At 42.0% G+C, this 17,662-nt stretch overlaps 1 protein-coding gene across 4 annotated transcripts in view; it reads left to right on the top strand.

Moving 5' to 3' along the window:
• Nucleotides 1–17,289, top strand: part of mib2 (MIB E3 ubiquitin protein ligase 2) — a 45,666-nt gene extending 28,377 nt beyond the window's left edge. For all 4 annotated transcript variants that reach the window (XM_015966992.3, XM_015966990.3, XM_015966991.3 and 1 more), the window contains 9 exons: nucleotides 1,685–1,833; nucleotides 2,008–2,164; nucleotides 2,997–3,151; nucleotides 11,512–11,638; nucleotides 11,733–11,993; nucleotides 15,874–16,052; nucleotides 16,221–16,414; nucleotides 16,507–16,572; nucleotides 16,819–17,289. In XM_015966992.3, the coding sequence (XP_015822478.1) occupies nucleotides 1,685–1,833; nucleotides 2,008–2,164; nucleotides 2,997–3,151; nucleotides 11,512–11,638; nucleotides 11,733–11,993; nucleotides 15,874–16,052; nucleotides 16,221–16,414; nucleotides 16,507–16,572; nucleotides 16,819–17,060 (1,530 nt within the window). In that variant the 3' untranslated portion in view covers nucleotides 17,061–17,289. The remainder of the gene's footprint in view (nucleotides 1–1,684; nucleotides 1,834–2,007; nucleotides 2,165–2,996; nucleotides 3,152–11,511; nucleotides 11,639–11,732; nucleotides 11,994–15,873; nucleotides 16,053–16,220; nucleotides 16,415–16,506; nucleotides 16,573–16,818) is intronic.
• Nucleotides 17,290–17,662: the final 373 nt, after the last annotated feature.

The following is a 17,662-nucleotide window of genomic DNA, read 5'->3' as shown; positions in this document are numbered from 1 at the left end:
ATAATAATAATGATGATAATAATAATGATGATAATGATAATAAAAAATAATGATGATAATAATAATGATAATAATAATAATAATGATGATGATGATAATAATGATAATAATAATGCTGATAATAATAATAATAATAATGATGATGATGATAATAATAACGATAATAATGATAATAATAATGATGATGATCATAATAATAACGATAATAATGATAATAATAATGATGATGATGATGATAATAATGATAATAATAATGCTGATAATAATAATAATAATAATGATGATGATGATAATAATAACGATAATAATGATAATAATAATGATGATGATGATAATAATAACGATAATAATGATAATAATAATAATGGTAATAATGATGATAATAATGATGATAATAATGATAATAATAATAATAATGATGATGATGATAATGATAATAATAACAATAATAATAATACTAATGATGATGATAATGATAATAATAATAATGATAATAATAATGATGATAGTAATACATTTTATTTGTAAGCTCCTTTCAGTACTCTCAAGGTCGCTGAACATAAAACATGAATAAGTACCACAGTTTCTGAACAATGCAAACAAATGAATGCCGTTTTCTAGTAGGTGTTAGGAGGCCACTTTGGAGTAATGTTTGTGATTTTTTTCTGTTTCCTAAATTTGGTGTCCTTCACCCCAAATAAATTGGGCAGCAGTAGCTCAACAGGTTGAGCGGGTTGTCCAGTAATCAGAAGGTTGCAGGTTTGATCCCAGCTCTGGACAGAGAATTCTGCTGTTGTGTCCTTGGGCAAGACACTTAACCCACTTTGCCTGCTGGTGGTGGTCGGAGGGACCGGTGGCGCCTGTGCTCTGTCAGTGCGCCCCAGGGCAGCTGTGGCTACATCGTAGCTCATCCCCATCAGTGTGTGAATGCGTGTGTGTGTGAATGGATGAATGATACACTGTAGTGTAAAGCGCTTTGGAGTCCTTACTCTGAGAGGCGCTATACGAGTGCGGGTCATTTATCATTTAAATTGACCTTTGACAGATAAAAAAACCCCAGATGTTCTCCATGTAAAATCACAACTTTAATCCATGAGAATTGAAGCCATTTTCGTGCAGATTTAGGATTATTCAATCTGTCCTTGAAAATGTATGTATGAAATGTTATAAAATATTCATTTAGTTTTTTAAGTGTCTTTATTTTGGAAAAGTTGACTTCTTTCTATTGGCTAACTATCTGACATTATTCTCAACATTTTGGAGATATTCCTCTGATTTTTCAATTTTCTTGCTTCTGTGACTATTTTCTTTATCTACATCAACACAAAAATAACGCTGTAATCTTGCGTATTTGTAAGATTTTTTACTAATATTTAAAATGCGTTTCGTGTTCTTTTCGATTCATCTAGTCACTCTGTTATCAGACACGTCTGTCACCAAGTAGATGTTTTTTAGGAAATGTCACAGTCACCCTGTAAACAAGAGTAAAGGCGTTTGTTGTGGGCCGCTCGTTCCACTCTGCAGCGGCAGCATTACTAGATGGGATTATGTCTCTGACCACGCGGATGACGAACGCGGCTCTTGTTCATGCAGATTATTTCTAGCCAGTGTGTGATCAGCTCTGCTTCTGTTCAAACGTATTCAGTCTCAGATGAACCTCCAACGATGTCTGTGTTCCTGGCAGGTGGATATCAAGAACCAAGGGAAGACTGCGCTGCAGGTCGCTGCTCACCAAGGCCACATGGAGGTGGTGAAGGCTCTGCTGCAGGCCAACAGCTCAGTGGAGGTCAAGGATGAAGACGGGGACACGGCTCTGCACTATACAGCATTTGGGTGAGAACACACATGCAGGATAAAGCTGTGCAGATGATTTTGTTCATGCAGAGAAGTAAAAAGGTTCAAACTGATTCTTGTTTTTAATTATGAATGTAGCGCTGCTAAGTGATGCTAAAAGAACCGATTTAAAACTCATCGTCTTGGCTGATTCACTCATCTTTTCCCGTTTAGTAATCAGGCTGAGATTGCACGGCTGCTGTTGAGCAAAGGAGCAAACATCAACCTCCTGAACAACTCCATGTGCACGGCACTCCAAATCGCTGTCAACAAGGGCTTCACTGACGTGGTGCGAGTGCTGACCGATCATTCGGCTGACGTCAATCTCCAGGTGAGCGGGTGTTTACGTAAGCCCGCGGCACGACTCCTAAGCCCAAGATACTGATTGTTTTATTTTTTTTCATTTCTGATTTTCTTTCATTGTCTTTTTTTTTTCACTTTAAAAAAACGAATCACTGTGGTTGACATTGTATGAAATGAACGAACTGATTTTCCACCGAATCAGTGGATTGGACACTGAAGCTGCACCCTGAGGGAAATTGAAGCATTGCGACGACTCAGCTGGCAATAAATTTAGTCAAATAAACATAAAACATCTATCTTATGTTAAAGGGGTAGTTTATATATAGAATAGATGTTTTAAAACACTAATCTGGCCTTGAAAGATGTTTGTTTTGGTTTAGCAACAAACCAAACAGAAGAGGTGAACAGCAGAGCAAACAGGTTTGCAGATTAAGTTGAACTCAGCCGCTTGTTTACTTGTTCTAAAGCAGCGATCGGACTCTGTTATTTAAGCGGGTTTGTAAGTCGCTGTTTCTTCAGCTCTCAGCCTCGTTTCTCCAGTGCAATATCTGTTTAATGTGGGATTTTTCAGTTGGTTTAACTCGCCTACAACCAGGCCCAAATTTGACTAACTCGTTTCATTCTGCTTGAATGATGCAGCTACTCAACTAAAAACATGTCTGCCTGAAGTTTATTTGGGTTTTCTGTGTGGGGAAATATAAATATGGTCTGTTTTTAAATTGTTTTTGTTAGGATGACCAGAAATTAAAACTTTTAGTTGACAAAATGAGCAATTAGGTGAATGTTGATTTCTCCTCGGCTCAGTGCAGTTCAGGAAAACAGGCTGATTTATTTTAAACCTGTTTTTATTTTCTCTTCAGGATTCATATGGGGACACACCGCTTCACGATGCCATTGCTAAAGACTTCAGAAATATCATTGAGATCCTTGTGGCGGTTCCCAACATTGACTTTACTCAGCAGAACCACAGAGGCTTCAACCTGCTGCACCACGCCGCCCTCAAAGGAAACAAACTGTAAGTAGGAGCAGATTTGACTTGAAACCCACATTTATTGGAAGATAAACAGATTTTGTACTTCATTTTAAAAAATGTGTGCTTTCTTTGAGTTTCATCTGTGGAGATTGAGCTAATCAGATGTCCAGGGTATCTTTTAGAGAAAAAAAAATCCTTTTGCCTTGTTTGAATTCATTTAATTCACGCAAGCTTTGAAAAATAGTTAGAAAAATGCGCAAGTGGGAGTTTCTCTGGTGGGTTCAGATGAGGATTTGATGGTCAGCTCTCAACACTATCTGTTGCAGATAGAGAGCTCCTCTCCCACACAGCGTTTTGCTGCCGTCAGCAGCCTGGAAGTCGATATCAAGCAGAAAATCCAACAAAGTGTATTTTTTGTTGTTGCATCTCTTTATAAACACACTTGTCCTCTGAATTGTTCCCACACAATATTCAGTGTACTTGTTTATAAGAGGAGCCTCTCATCACGGTCACTGATGTGTCTTTCGTGGAAAGAGTCTCTAAAACGTCTTCCATGAATGTGTCTTTAAATTTTTTTAAACAAACTTCACTTAGTCTACTTTTGAATTGAGAAGCTTCAGTTGGGACTGCAAGAGTGGGAACAGCTCCTTTTTTCTTTTACACACACACACACTTACACTTACACACACACACACACACGCACGCACGCACGCACGCACGCACACACACACACACACTCTTTACCTGTTTTTAATGACAACTAGGCAAATCTCTGGGAACAGCCTCCTAACAGCACTCGTCATGCATTTTTATGTCTTCTTTGAGAGATTATGATTAAACTTGATTTAACTGAAGCTATCCTGTTTTTTTCTAGCTCTCAGATGCAAACTCGCTGCTTTTACTAACGATGAAGTCGTTTATGTATTTTTTTGGTTTAAATCCAGCTTTTTTTGTATCCGTCAGAAGCTCAATGAAAGATAAACTCAGTCATTCTCCGTTTGTTCTTGAGGCGACACATGAAAGCCGCCCTTATGACACCTGTCACAAAGGCTCTTTTGTCTTCTGCCTGTTTGGTTTTAAGCTCGTTGACACTGAAGGTTCTTAATCGCAAACTGAGCACGACGCTAACAAGGCAGGCAACAGCTCAGCGTGTTCTCACAGTGACATTGTTTGATCCAGACATGAGTCAACATTAATGGCCAGCCTTTCTGTACATGTTGCATCACCTTAGCCTCCACCCACCTTAAATAGCCCGTGAATGTAGAGTGATCCAAGAATGGATGGATGCTTGATAGTGATCAACCACTGCCAAAAGAAACATTATCAGATGACTGATTTTATTGTGCAAAGTCCTGTACTATGTGCAGATATCATCATAGTTGAACTCATCAAATTAGTATTATTTACTATATTTTCAACTGGACAGTTATTTATTGGCTGCCAGATGCTAATTTAAGATTTTACTTTGGTCTGGGTAACTATATCATTCTAATAGAATAGAGGTTGTCCATCATTAAATTATGTTGTACTATTTGCTTTTTTTCAGTTACAGGCAGCTGTAATCTGTCTTTTGGTATTTATGGTAAATTTAGACATTGATGCAGGCACATGACACATTTTTAAATATTTATGGTGATGATATTTTGATATAAAGAGTTACTTTTCTTGTTTGTGGTGGAATTAAAAGCCAAGTTCACTGATAAACCATTTTTTACTTGTTTTTGAAATGTGATGTTACTCTGAGTTTAACACCCTAGAAAATAGACTGTTTAGCATCTATTTTCAGTGTGCCTTTGCACGCTAAATAGGCTCAATAGGTTAACGTTCAGGAGAGAGCAGAACTCCTCTCTAACAGAAGCTAACCATTAGCTTTAGCATCTTCACCATAGAGCTGAACTCCTTCAGGCTTGTGTTATTTGTGGGGAATAAAAATCAACATTGCAGATCAAATGGACTCCGTAGTAGAGTCATGTTGCTGTTGTCCAATCAGAGACGAGAACACCGAATATCAGGAAATAAGTCTTAAATCCAGTAGTCTGCTGCTCACCTCTGCTCTGGATTTTTTTTGCTCTCACAAATCGTCTCGCAAGGCATTAATGTATTTAGAGACCACTGCAAATGTGTTGAAAGAATAAGTGAACTTGGTCTTTAATAAGTTGGATCAGCAAACAAACAAAAGTAGTTTGCCTGTTTTCTAAAAGGAGATAAATTTTAATCCAAAGGACTTTTTGAACATTTTGATAGTTTTTAAGGTTTTCACACACCTGAGACGGCAGTGTACGCTTTTCTTTAGAAGTATACCAAAGCTTATGTCATGGAAAATTGTCCCTGGCAGACGCAGATCCCAAGAAAAGGAAGTGAGAAGAGAAAAAATATAAGCATGCATGTCAGTTTTCTCCCTGATGCAGTTTCCTTTCTCAGGGTTCCTGTTAGAGACTTTTACCGTTTGCCTTATTGAATCTGATGAATCAAATGAAAAATGGAAATAGAGAATCTTACCATGACCATTAAAATATTTTTGTTTATCTACTACCTAGGTTGATCCCTTTTTTCCAAAAGGAAAATCAGAAAGTGATAGGTTACATTTCTATTGCAAATATCACAAAGAAAAACGACGTATAACCGTAGACACTGAAGTTCCAGAGAACATCCGTGAACATCTGTTGTTTTGTAGTGACAGAACGGTTTGTTTATTAGTGTTCTTATATTTTTGTGAGGAAATGGAAAAATGCAGCTACTTGCCAAGTTTGCAGAGTCCTGGGAAACTAGAAAACGAGGCGTGCTGCCAGAAATCTCCTTCAGTCTGAGGGAGGATGCAGGGGATGGAGAATTAGTTTGCTGTATTTACTAGAAAACGGGCTGCTTCAGTGGATTTCCTCCTGATTTCTGTCATTTTCTCCTCCATCATTGCATTTTCTAGTCACTCAGTTCCTTTTGTATCCTTTAACTTGTGTGCTGTGCAGCGTGTGATAATGTTTTCGCTGGTGTGTGTTCACAATATATTTTCACAAATCACTGGACAGAATTGTATGAAACTCTGAAAGTAATGCCTGGGTGTACATCTACTAGTTAGCCTTTTATAATCGGCACAAAGATGTCTGCAACGTTCACTTTCACAGATATTGAGCTGTTGTTTCATGTTGCAACAGCTGGAAGTTACAATACCCATCCATCTTTTCCCAACCGAGGTTTGAGAAGTGGCAAAATGCATTCCTTAAAGCAGGGTTGTCAAACTCAAACTCAACGGGGCTGAAATGAAACTCTGGGACGGAGTCGAGGGCCAAACTTAATATTTTTTGAAAAAATGACGGCAAATTTGCACATTTTCTTTATCAACATATATGCAATTTTGAACCTTTAAATTTGGAAAAAAACTTATTTCTGCATTAACACTGAATGTGGAATAAACAAATTACACACGAGCAAGTCAGTTTTAAACAAAAGGCATCAGTGGTATTCATTACTTGTGGTATAATCAGCATTTTATAAATCTATTCAGGATTTATGTTTTCTTGTTTATTCATTTTTCTTATTTTTTATTCTCCTTTTCTTCTCCTGTAATACGTGTCATCGCTGCTGTGACATCTAGCTTTCCCCACTGAGGAACAATAAAGGGATTTTCTATTCTATTCATCTATCGGCAGCCTTTCCACTTCCTGTTTACTGTAGGTTAAATCTTTTCTCACGGGCCAACAACAAAATAAAAATATCATTTTATCTTAAATGAAAATGCAACATCTCACCTGTTAACTTTCATGTTTTGGAGCAGAAAAAGAGCATCAAACCAACATATTTAAAGCTCAGTTTGTTCCACTGGTTTACTGTGATGCTCACCTGTTCCAGCCAGATACCTGCATCATGGGGTTGATCTGAGCTGAGGAGGAGACTCCTGTTGTTTTGTTCATCTTCATCATAATAATGACAACATTAGATGACAACAGGTGCTCACATAGGTTTGTGCTGCTGAACATGTCTGAGCAGCTTGACCACGTTGTTGTGTGTCGGGGAGGAAACACAACGACAGCAGCCACAGAGTCGTGCTGGTTTGAGCGTGTCGCTGGAGTTATATCAGCTCTGTCTGGACGTTAGTTGGAAAACTTTCTCTTTCAGTCGTGAACACATTACTGAGCGGCTAGAATCTCCGTTTCTGGGCTTCAACGTCATAAAACAGCTGAGTGAACTCAGCGCTGAGTGAGAGGAGTGTTTAGTTTGTCCGAGACAGCGGAGCTGCAGACACCGGCAGCAGGCGCTGGAAAAAACACAAAGGAGGGGGTGCGTCGGCTCCGCGCTGACGCCGCAAAGCATCATGGGAGTTGAAGTCTTTGCAGTAAAATCGGCCAGCGGGCTAGTTCTAATATATTTTTGATATTTACCTCGCGGGCCACATAAAAATGCTCCGCGGGCCGCATCTGGCCCGCAGGCCTTGTGTCTGACATATGTGCCTTAAAGGAATAATATGTCTTAGTTTTAATTCAATTCAACATTTTCTTCAAATTGGAGCCAGAACCATTACTCTCCTGCTTTGAACAGGTTACGAGCACAAAAACATCCCCAGGAAAGGCATTAGTGTCTTGGAAAAAAGGCGAGTTTCTGTAGAGTTGCCTGAGAGCACCGGCTTAAATCTGAAACTCATGTATGTACAGGTGCAACAGTCATGTTGGTAGAATGGTGACAGCTGGAAATGCTGTTTTGAAGTCTGCCGGGCTGCTTCAGCTGCAAGATCGAGCTGTCTGAACCTTCAGAGGTTGTCAGGAGCTGCTTGTAAAGCTGGAACAGCTGTTTAAAACCCTCACTACCTCAGCAGCACACATGCAGTAACACATACAGACCTGCAATGCAGGTACCAGTGACCTACAGCAATGTCTCCCATAACAGCTTTTAAATCACAGAGGCAATCCAAGTCAGATCTAACTCATTTAACAGAAGGGCTTTCAGCCATGAACAGCCAATGAGCCTCTGGAAGCTGGAAGAGGTCACTCGTAATAATAAAAAATGCTTTCAAGCTTTTCCTGCTCTGCTGCTGAAATGTTGTTCGTAGAGCAGGATTGTGAATGCGGACTTGTCTTTTTCATAAGAATAAAAAACATTTCTCATTATTATCACATATCTTCCCCACTATCTGTTGCTATTAACAGTCTGTTTAAATGGAGACAGACATGCACTTTTAGCCTTTCTAGTCTGCAAGAAACAGATATCTGACATAAAATGACTCATGGAATCTGTTTCATTGCACATCGTGTTGTTTTTTATAGCTGGACTCTTGGCTCAGCAGCGATTGAACCAGTATGATTGTGTGCTGGAAACTCACAAAATGCATTCCCACTGGTCCGCTTGATTAGTGTTGATTTTCTCTTGAAATGCTGGATGCCAGGATCATCTATCAGCGTGTGCAACACCAGTATCTCCACACTGTGAAATCCTGCAGAGGCAGCAGTAAATTAACCTAACATCCACAGAAAGTTTAGTTGGTGTCACACCGATGCCTCCGTGGTGATTTGCCAGCTTCCCGGGCGCTTGCAAAGGCTGTCGGCTTCAATTTCACATTTCATAAAGCAGACTCGTCTAAAGAGCAGCCCACGTTTGAGCTGCAACATCAGCCGGCTGCACGAAGCATAAAGAAGTCCATCATAGTCTCACTTCACTGACCGTTAAACTCCAGCTCTTTTAGTTCTCCTTTGATCATAAAAACTCGCAAAATTTGGATGAATATACATGGACGATGAGCTTAAAGGTTAAAATGTTCTCCGGTATGTTGGGCATTAATCAGCTTCCTGTTTAGACAAATCTGTGGTTTGAATATTTGAATCTTCTACATTGACGTTGGCATAAACGGACTCGGTTATTTTTCTGATTTAAAGCAAGATTTTTGTTTAATTTACCTCCTAAATGCTAAATGTTGGAGAGCTAGTGAGCATAAATGCTTCCTGTTTAACGATAACCATGAACATTGACATTTCAATGATTACCTTTTCTAAAAATGGCAACACCAAGCCGCTACTATTGATTAGTTAAAAGTGTTGCATGTGTAATGGCTTTTTATAGTTTTGTCCTTTAGCAGGGTAGCAGTTATTTTCTGCACGTGATACATTTGCTGTGTCTCAATGTCCACAGCAAGGAGGGTTAGTCCCTCCGTGTCTGTCCAGGTGTACCATTCATCTGCTTGTTTGATTCAAAAAAGAGTAAAAAACAAGACTAAAATAAAATCACCAAATATTAAATTTCAACACAAAATCCACGAAAGAAAAGAAGCAGATGGAAGAAGACATCTGATCAAGCTCCACCCCTTTAACTTATTACCTGTACCTATTGTTAAGGATGGAGACCTTTCCTCTGCTTCCAGACCCGTTGGCTGACCTGATGACCAACTTGAGGAAACCTAGGAAACATTCCTGGAGGAGAGTGTTGTTATTCTTAGATCCATCGCTTTTATCTTATTGTAGGGTTTCAATCAACTGAATAATTTATTTATGGTTACAAAAGGCCTAAAATCAAATTCATGCACCAGGGGATTATTGTCCATCTGCTTCATATATTTAAATTAAATCAAATCCCTAACATGCAAAGGTTTTAAACTAAGATCTGTGTGGGAGTTTATTTGCTAGGGTCTGTAAATGTGAATGCTTTGTGAGTTGTTCTCTGTGAAGCAAAAACTCTCGCACTCCCGTTTCGAGTTAGACGTTTATCAAAGGAGCGGAGGGAGGAAAACGGCTGGATTACAAGTCTTACTCGTTAAAATACTTGATAGGTTATTGTCTCTTCCCTGATTGGCTAACAGCAATGCTACTCTCCTGCTACCTTTGTTAACAAAAGTCAGAACACTGTAAAACATTTTCTCTTTGGTGAAAAGTAACAAAAGACGGAACGTGTTCTGCCATGATGTGGAGTTGCTAATGGTTAGCATCTACTAGCCGAGACGCAATCTGCTCTTTCCTTCCCGTGAGTGGTCACAAGCCAGGATGGGCAGCGCCGTGATTGCTGATTTTCTCTGTGACATAGAAGAGACCGACTTTTTCTGACCAAATCTTTTTTTCCATTCTTTCCTCTCTGCGGCTAATGCAGACGATAGCTTTGAAGAAAAACTTCACGTTTAGCATGCATTTGCTAGCCTGGCGAGCCATCCTACATATGTCGTCTGGCCACGAGTTACGGAAAAAAGCCTGTTGTGGTGCGATATCTGTGGTTGTATTTCAAAATGTCTCCAAATGGACAGCGCTAGGACCAAACAAAACCACGAACGTGACGTTGTGCTGACCACTATGGATATCAGTCAACAGGGCAGTCCTCCGTACACCATCACAGAAGTAGAAGAAGCAAATCCATCCATGTTTGAAATAAATGACTTAAGTACTACTCATGTCTCAAAGAAAGGCTCACGTCTAAATCATATAAACTTGATGCCAAAGCCAATTTCAAACAAGTGCTGTTTTTAAAGAGCAAGTCACCCCCAAATCAACTTATTCTTCTGATAAACTATATAAATGCGTGTCTAATCGTGCTGCAGACACGTGTAGTCAATAGTTTTGCACTTTAGTGGATTTTAGTTCAACTTTTAATTTTCTGCCTAAAACTGTCAGTGTTGTGCCGTTGTCAGGTAAAAACTCTGCGCTGCATTTGAATTTAAATCTGCCATCGCTATTGGCTAAGAAGTATACAATGATGTTAGATGGTACATTACGATGTCACAATGTCATTGTGAGCCTGTGTGTGTGTGTGTATTTGTTAGCAGCTCCGCCCTCTCGGTCCGCTAGGCAACAGCATTTGTTGCATTTTTCAAACAGAAAGTGGGAGCTGAGTAAGAATTTAGTAGGGGGTGACTTGCTCTTTAAGCAGACGCCATCTTTGTAGTTTTTCTCCTTCGCAGCTCAATCGTTCAGCCCACCCAAAAAGCATAGAGCGCGATGATTGGCTCGGTACAAAACCGATCAGGCAGGTAGACCTGCTTAGGCTACAGTGGAGTGTGGCTAGAGCAGCCTGCTACCGCTACGGTTGTTTAGCTTTCTAGGCTATGCGTTTGCATCTTAGAGTGACTGATCGTTTTTCCAAAAGAGCAAGTATTATATGGTTTCTCAGTGAGCGAGACCTATTCTAGTCATACTTTTGGTCTACTTTTGATAATAAGTGCAATCTCATGTAATATCATGTGTAGTTTTAACCCCATGTTGAATTAGCTTGACTCAGACGGTTAACCATTTGTAGGTGCAGACTTTACGGTTGATTTCTGGGAGTTTTGTCAAGATTAATTTTGTGGTGCTTGAGATGTTTTGCTAATGACAAAAGGGAACACGCCCTGTTTCCTCAGTTGGTGATAATTAGGAGCTGCAAATAATTCTATTCTGTATTAAAAAAAAGCTATGAGGATTTTAGTGACTAATCGGGTGCTCTGCTGTTTTCGCTGCCTTCAGGGCCACTGAGAAAATCCTGGCTCGAGCTCGACAGCTGGTGGACGTTAAAAAGGAGGACGGATTCTCTGCCCTTCATCTGGCTTCCCTCAACAACCACAGAGATGTCGCAGAGGTCCTCGTCAAGGAGGTGAGCCTCACAGAAGAACAGCGTGTTTATAGGCTTTCCTGATGCCACGTCATTGTTAAACGAACGTTGAACCCAAATCCCTCGTCCTTCAAAGGGACGCTGTGACATCAACATCTGCAACAACCGGAACCAGACACCGCTGCAGCTGGCTGTGACCCAGGGCCACACAGACCTGGTGCAGCTGCTGGTGGATGAAGGTGCTGATGTGAACATGGAGGACGAAGACGGTGACACGGCCATGCACGTGGCCCTTCTCCGCCCCCAGCTGGCCAACGTTGTACTCGGCCCTTCAGTGGGAACAAGCAGCACTGAGGAGAGCAGCGAGGGCTGCTCGTCCACGTCGCTCTACTGCAGGGTGAGACACGATGATTCTGCTAGAGACAAGTAATGAAATCTGCATTGTTTCATTAATTTTACTTTATGTTATCAGAAAGAATAGATTTTTATAATAATCCTTTGCTGCAAATGGGGGGCGGTAATTAAAGGATGCATTTCCAGGGCTTGTTAACTCACGCCACAGGGGTGACACTAAGGCCCTGTCCACACGTAGCCGGGGATCTGCCAAAACGTAGATATTTTTCTACGTTTTGGACTGTCATCCACACGAAAACAGAGTTTTTTCACACGAAAACGGATCTTTTTAAAACTCCGGCCAAAGTGAAGATCTGCGTTTTCTCCGTTTTGGGTGTCTGCGTGTGGACAGACGAAACCGGAGTTTTAAGGTCCGCAACGTCACTTTCCGCGACAAAAAATGCTGACATCACGTGTGCGACCTGTGTTTACACTAGCCGACAGCATGGATGCCCTCAGAGCTGCGCTCGCTTTATCAATTGTCCAAGCGCTTTCTGCTTGTTTGTTTTTGCAAGCGGAATTACTGCTCCTTGCGGAAGACCGCAGACGAAGGACGAGGTTAAGAACGGGGGAAGTACTGCCGCCTACAGGTCTGGCATGTCCTGAACAACGTATTTATCCGGGTACGTGTGGACAGAGTTTGTTTTTAAACGAGGTGGTGTGGATGCAAGTTTTTGGAGGGGCGGATATTCGTTTTTAAAAACCCGGCTACGTGTGGACTAGGCCTAAAGCTACTGCTGAACAGCAAGATTTGAATCCTCATTTTTATTTTGTGCTCAGTTGTACACGTTAATATTTTTGCTTCCAAATATCTATTTTAAATTACTGCATCAATCCATCTGTTAAATCTGCAAACGGTTAAACGCTTCAGACAGGATTTGTAAACCTCTCCAGATCGGTGGGTAACAACTCGGACGTGATCTGTGCTCTTAAGGTTCTTGCTAAAAGCCTGACATGAATAATGAAAGGCCTTGAAGGAATAAAAATGATAATAGTTAAATTTCTTCCAGGGAATTTAGTATTCTCAGTTCTGAAGCTCGTCATCATGTGGGAACGATTACAGCAGCATTGCTTGAGTAAAAACGCCCTCGAAGAAGGATTCAGGGCTGCTCTAATCAATATATTGATGACATTTTCCCTGCAAAAGCTCTGATGGTATCTGGGAACTGAAATAATTTATTATAATGCTTAAAGCTTAAAATGAAAGTTTCCTTTCAGATTTTCTACCTAGCAAAGGTGATAAATAATCATCTAATCAAATGTTACTGAAGGGTTCTGTGGCTTTATGTGGGATGTTAGCGCTTGACCTGTTTTCTATTCCTTGGACAAGTTGTCTGTCCACGTCTCTGATATCATGATAAAGACAGAAATAATTTATCACACACGTCCCAAATCTGTATTACTAGACTAAGTGGATGGCCTTCACCTCTCCCCCTTAATGACAGTGTGACTTTCAGGCTCGTGCCAGGGCTTTTACAGAACAACACGAGGTAGTCTGCCCTTCTGAGGAGTTATGTCAGAGCAAAAAGTTAGGGCAAAAAGAAAATCATGTTGCAGTGAAACTTATCAGTTTTGGCTTTTTCTAAAAAAAAATAAAATAAATAAAGTCAAGACTTTGAAACCTGCTTTGAGTTATGATTAGCAGCACTCTGATATTATTCAATGTCCTTAGGCAATCCCGCTGTCCCTTCCCACCCTGTCCTGTCTCGTCTTGTCCCGCCCTGTCCCGTTCCGTCCTGTCCTGCTTACATGTTGAACTCGATCCATTTCTTCTCACTTAACACCCGATTAAGCCGAGTCACCAGACTCGCGGCCTTATCCTGTTTACTCAGCATTCCATAACCCAAATTCATCCCAGATGACTTAAGCATACGTCTCATGATTCTAATCCTACTTTTATTTTTGCCCAACTAGAAGACTATATTTACCTCCTTAACCTCATCTGGTCACCTATTTAGGAGCCTCCTTAGCCTATATTTGCCTCTCTGTGAATTCTTTTTTCAGTTTTTGTTTCACTAAATATGCTAATGCTAATGCTAATCCGCCTCAGCAAACACAAAAAGATGCTTCAGACTCAATAAGCTCTACAGATATTGAGCCAAAAAAACGGGATAAATGGATTCGTTCAAGAAGAACCAGGCTTTTGATGGCTTCATGCTTTTTGATGAGCTGTTAACTCGGATGAACCAGTTTCATTTCAGTGTGTGTGTGTGTGTGTGTGTGTGTGTGTGTGTGTCTCTTCTTCATTAGGAAACCTTGACTCCTTCTTATAGAAAACATTTTATACACACCCTGAATCCATCACAGCCACAGGTGTGGATATGTCACCATCCTTTAATGTCAACGACCACAAACGCCGCAGCTTCACTCAGTATCGTGGGCACCAGCCAGGCCAACACACACACACTCGCACGCACGCACACATGCACACCCACACAGCCATGACGGAGGGTAGACTTCAGTGCTCGCGGCTGTTTTGACCACCGTCAGCAGACAAGTTGTTGAGGGAGTTCTTCTGTGGTGATTAGATGTGGGTTTATGATCTGGCTGCTGCGACTTAACTCCCAATACTTTGTGATCATTTACTTTAACCTTTAAAGGCGTGGTTTACTCATTTATCCTGTGTGTTTGTGGTGTTCTCTAGTGTAAATCAATTCCTTGTGAGTCATTAAAAACAAAACAAAACAACAAACGGCTATGATGCTCCCGTTCTGAGAGGCAGAAGTTAGCTGGTGCAAAGGTGGGCTGAAAACAGCAGGATTGCTCATCTTTATTAATGATATGTACACACCTAGCATCTAACTGGCTAACAAAACGTGTTCAGCCATGTTACAAAGTCACAATACACTTTCCCCTCTCTCTCCTCAGTGCAAGCATTTTTAATAAAAGCCTTCCTGTGGGACGCAGCGACAGACTGAGTAGGGCTCAAACCTGCAACCTTCCGATTACAGGGCTGACACTTAACTCCGACTGGCCAGTCATCATGCAGCTTTAATATTCATGTCCTGGCCAGGTGGGCGGGGCAAATCGGTCTTCATTTTAGAGCGTTCTGATGGGGTTGTAGTTGGCTATTTATCAGGGCTCCTGGGCCATTATGAGCCCCAACATAGTTCCATATGATCTGTAGGGGCTCAGAGAGCAGTTCCCAATCATACAAACTAAAACCCCTTTAAGCTATTTCCAGGTTTTTGCCATTTTATACCACTTACACACTAGCATCGGCTCAACTCCCCTTCTGCCCCAGACTGGCCGCGTTCGTTCCACATTAGGAATTAGGACGTGATTGAGCACATGGGCGGTCTGCGGCCTCTGATGTCATCAGAGCATCTTCAAGCATGTGAGCGGGGCAGAAGAGCACAGAGAAGTCTGCGGTATCTCCTTTAATAAACAAAAGCAGCCTGAGCTGTCCTGCTTTTGGAGACTCTGACTCTTACTTTGCATCCTGCTCTGCTGTATCTGGCACGATTGTGTGTGTGTGTGTGTGTGTGTGTGTGTGTGTGTGTGTGTGTGTGTGTGTGTGTGTGTGTGTGTGTGTGTTCCTCCCATTAGTGAAAGACAAAATAAAATGGCTTCAGTCAGAGGCCTGTTAACTCCAAAGCATCCACAATGATAATGAATTGCGCATGCAGGAAGCCCCCCTAATAGTACGTGTGATTTTGAGCCGGCCAATCAGCCGGCAGTGGGCGTGTCGGCCCCGTTTGGCTCCAGGCAGACTGCCAGACATCTGGTTGTGCTCAGGAAAATCCAAGGTTACCTAAATGAGAACACTCCCAACCCTGTCCAGGTGGAATGGAGCTGATGCTCGTGTGTGAGTGCCATTAGAGCCTGCTCTGGGAAAATGTTTAGGATATGGTCTAACCTGGCTCATTCCTTTATGTCCGCAGCTGAACTCCTCGGGTCTCCTGGGGAATACCGAGCTGAACATCGGCACAGCAATTGCCTGCTTTCTAGCGCAGGAAGGCGCTGACATCAGCTATGCCAACCATAAGGGCAAGAGTCCCCTGGATCTGGTGGCAGACAGCACCATGCTGCAGCTTATCAAGAGCTTCTCTGAGAAGCACAGGTGAACTTTCTCCAAAATAATCACGTTTGTAAAGCTGCTGAAGAGTTTTGTTAAAGATCGATCAAAAGAAAAACTCCAAAATACATTTAACCTGTTGTGTTTTGTAACTACGCATATGATCCATGCATAGCCCATTCAGGCGTTTTTAACCTGCCTGTTGTCGGTCAGGTTGCAGCGTCTTCAGGCCATCACGTGCGGGCAGAGCCTGAGCAGTGCCAGCCTGCGTCGAGTCCACACAACGCCCAACACCATGACCAACCTGGTTCTCCCCGCACCGGCGGGGCCCAGCGAATGCCTCATCTGTTCTGAGCTGGCTCTGCTGGTTCTCTTCTGCCCCTGCCAGCACAGCGTGGCCTGTGAAGGTGAGCAAATGTTTAGGAGTCCACACAACTTCAGTTCGTCCTCCTCCAGCAGAGCAACCAGCTGATCTGATGTTTTTTTCTTGTTGAAACAGAATGTGCCCATCGCATGAAGAAATGCATCAAGTGTCAGGTCACGATCACCAAGAAAATACGACAAGGTGAGAACATTTATCGCTCCGTCTAAGCCATGTTGGAAACTTGCTGCAGAAAGTGTTGTACCTACCTATTTGGTGGTATTCCATCTACCGGGTATCTCCTTATAGGCCATTAGCTGCAACTTAGAACTTTATCCATCAGCCACAGTGGAACAGGAGAACATATCATCTTGCACAATACTGCAGAGTTTGCACGAAATCCTCTGAACTTGCTTAAAACTGACTCGTGCCGATGGCCTCGCTCCACAGACCAAACGGAGGTGGACTGCAGCCCTGGCACCGAGAACTCTGAGCAGCACAACCTGCTGGAGCAGCTGCAGTCTCGGTACCGCCAGATGGAGGAGCGCATCACCTGCCCCATCTGCATTGACAACCACATCAAGCTGGTCTTCCAGTGCGGACACGCCTCCTGCATCGACTGCAGCGCCGCGCTCAAGACCTGCCCCATCTGCCGGCAGACTATCCGTGAGCGCATCCAGCTGTTTGTCTGAGCCGCTCCACCCTGTCAGGTCCTAACGGCCAGGAGAGGAAACAGGAAGGGAGGGGTGAGAAGGAAGGTGGGGGCAGCTCTCGTTGGAGCTCCTCTCTCACCCCCTCCTGCACCTACCGCCCAGTGATCGAACCTTCGTCTCGTAGGTAGTTTTTCTTTAAAACTCTGTCTCGAGCAGCGCAAACCGAAATAAATCGATCACTTTTAATTCTACTTCCTGTTACAGCACTAAGCCTGAAAGGAATTAGATGGAGCCGCATATTTGAATCCCCTGATGGGTAGAGTGGGAGAAGATGTTTTTTATATCTTTTTCTTCAAACTCCCACCTAAACTCAGCTTCTTGCAATCCATCTGATCATTGCAGCTTTATGTGGATTACCCATCATCCTCGGTGGCTCTCTGGCCTCTTCTGTTTACAAGTCTGTACTGAGATCAGTTCTTGTCCTCATTCTCCTCAGCTGGTGAATTATGTTCGCTCTCATTTGTATCCGACTTTTAATAATCAGTGTTAGTCTCTGCAGAGAGTTGGTGTGGTTAAAAGCTCTCTGTCTAGTCTTCAACCTTTTGTCTGTATGCAAGGGGAAATAGACACTATATATGCAT

Source organism: Nothobranchius furzeri, chromosome 15, assembly GCF_043380555.1.
Source record: "Nothobranchius furzeri strain GRZ-AD chromosome 15, NfurGRZ-RIMD1, whole genome shotgun sequence".
Classification (NCBI taxonomy): Eukaryota; Metazoa; Chordata; class Actinopteri; order Cyprinodontiformes; family Nothobranchiidae; genus Nothobranchius; species Nothobranchius furzeri.
The sequence above is the reverse complement of the archived record's forward strand: the minus strand, read 5'-3'. Positions and strand labels throughout refer to the sequence as shown.